Below are 1,273 nucleotides of genomic sequence, written 5' to 3'. Positions count from 1 at the left end.
TGGTCATGCACAGCCTTTATGTTAATAACGCAGCAGAGAGGGAACAAGGAGTCTCGAGATTGGTTATTAATTATAAAATCATTGAACAGATTTTTAAAATGGATTAGGTATCCTATTCCAAATAAAAGAGATTTGCTATCTAGATTATATGATGCCAATATATTTTCAAAAATTGATTTAAAATCAGGTTATTGGCATATACAAATCTTTAAAGAGCATTCTTATAGAACAGCTTTCAATGTCCCGTTTGGACAGTACGAATGAAATGTCATGCCTTTTGGTTTGAAAAACACTCCATCTAAATTTTAGAAAATTATGAATGATATTTTTAACCCTTATATGGATTTTATTATTGTCTATATAGATGACATTCTAGTGTTTTCTAAAACATTTGAAATGCATATCAAGCATCTTGATATTTTCAAGAAAATTGTAATACAAAACGGTTTGGTTATGTCAAAACCAAAAATGAGTTTATTCCAAACAGATGTTCGATTTCTAGGACATAAAATTTGTCAAGGAAGGGTCACTCCTATTCAAAGAGCTATTGACTTTGCCTCAAAATTTCCTGATGTTATTATCGACAGGACTCAACTGCAAAGATTTTTGGGGATTTTAAACTACATTTCCCCGTTCTATAAAAATCTTTCTCGAGATTTGGCCCCATTATATGACAGGTTAAAGAAGGATTATAAGTCTCCTTGGAAAGACAGTTATACTAACTTGGTCAAAGAAATCAAGTCACGAGTGCATTCACTACTGTGCTTAACCCTCGCCAACGCTGCTTGGCAAAAGATTATTGAGACAAATGCGTCTAATATTAGTTATGGAGGAATTCTTAAACAGATTAATCCCCATGATAAAAATGAATATTTGATTAGGTTTCATTCTGAAAAATGGAATGAGGCTCAGAAGAAGTACGCGTCGGCGGCTCGTGAAATGCTGAAATTATGCACTTCCTGAACTTATCAAGATTTCTTCGTAGTAGGACCGAGTTTTGTATGACTCACCTGGATAGTATAATCCACAGGAGAATCTCCTTTCAAGAAGGGGATAAAGAAAAAATGATTCAGGACTATTTAGAAGAAGTAAGAAAGAATTTACTTCAAACTATTACTTAGATTGATAAATTTGACACTTCGATGCGAAGCGAAACGAGTATTGACATCGTCGGAGAATCACAACACGTGGAAACTGACAGGATGTTATCCACTACAGAATTACAAGATGCGGAAGATTTCTTGCAGGAAATGAAAACCATGGATCAAAGACA

The 1,273-nt window shown here is 34.0% G+C and overlaps 1 protein-coding gene across 1 annotated transcript; it reads left to right on the top strand.

Moving 5' to 3' along the window:
* Positions 1-468: 468 nt before the first annotated feature.
* Positions 469-963, top strand: LOC125842909 (uncharacterized). Its single transcript, XM_049522189.1, has one exon. It carries the CDS (start codon positions 469-471, stop codon positions 961-963), a length of 495 nt encoding a protein of 164 aa, XP_049378146.1.
* The last annotated feature ends 310 nt before the right edge of the window (positions 964-1,273 follow it).

The sequence above is a fragment of the Solanum stenotomum genome, chromosome 10, assembly GCF_019186545.1.
Source record: "Solanum stenotomum isolate F172 chromosome 10, ASM1918654v1, whole genome shotgun sequence".
NCBI lineage: Eukaryota > Viridiplantae > Streptophyta > Magnoliopsida > Solanales > Solanaceae > Solanum > Solanum stenotomum.
This window is presented reverse-complemented; position numbering and strand designations above follow the sequence as displayed.

What these genes read in the sequence shown, in the direction of transcription:
- LOC125842909 (XM_049522189.1), top strand. Translation starts at nt 469, where the DNA reads ATGAGTTTATTCCAAACAGATGTTCGATTTCTAGGACATAAAATTTGT.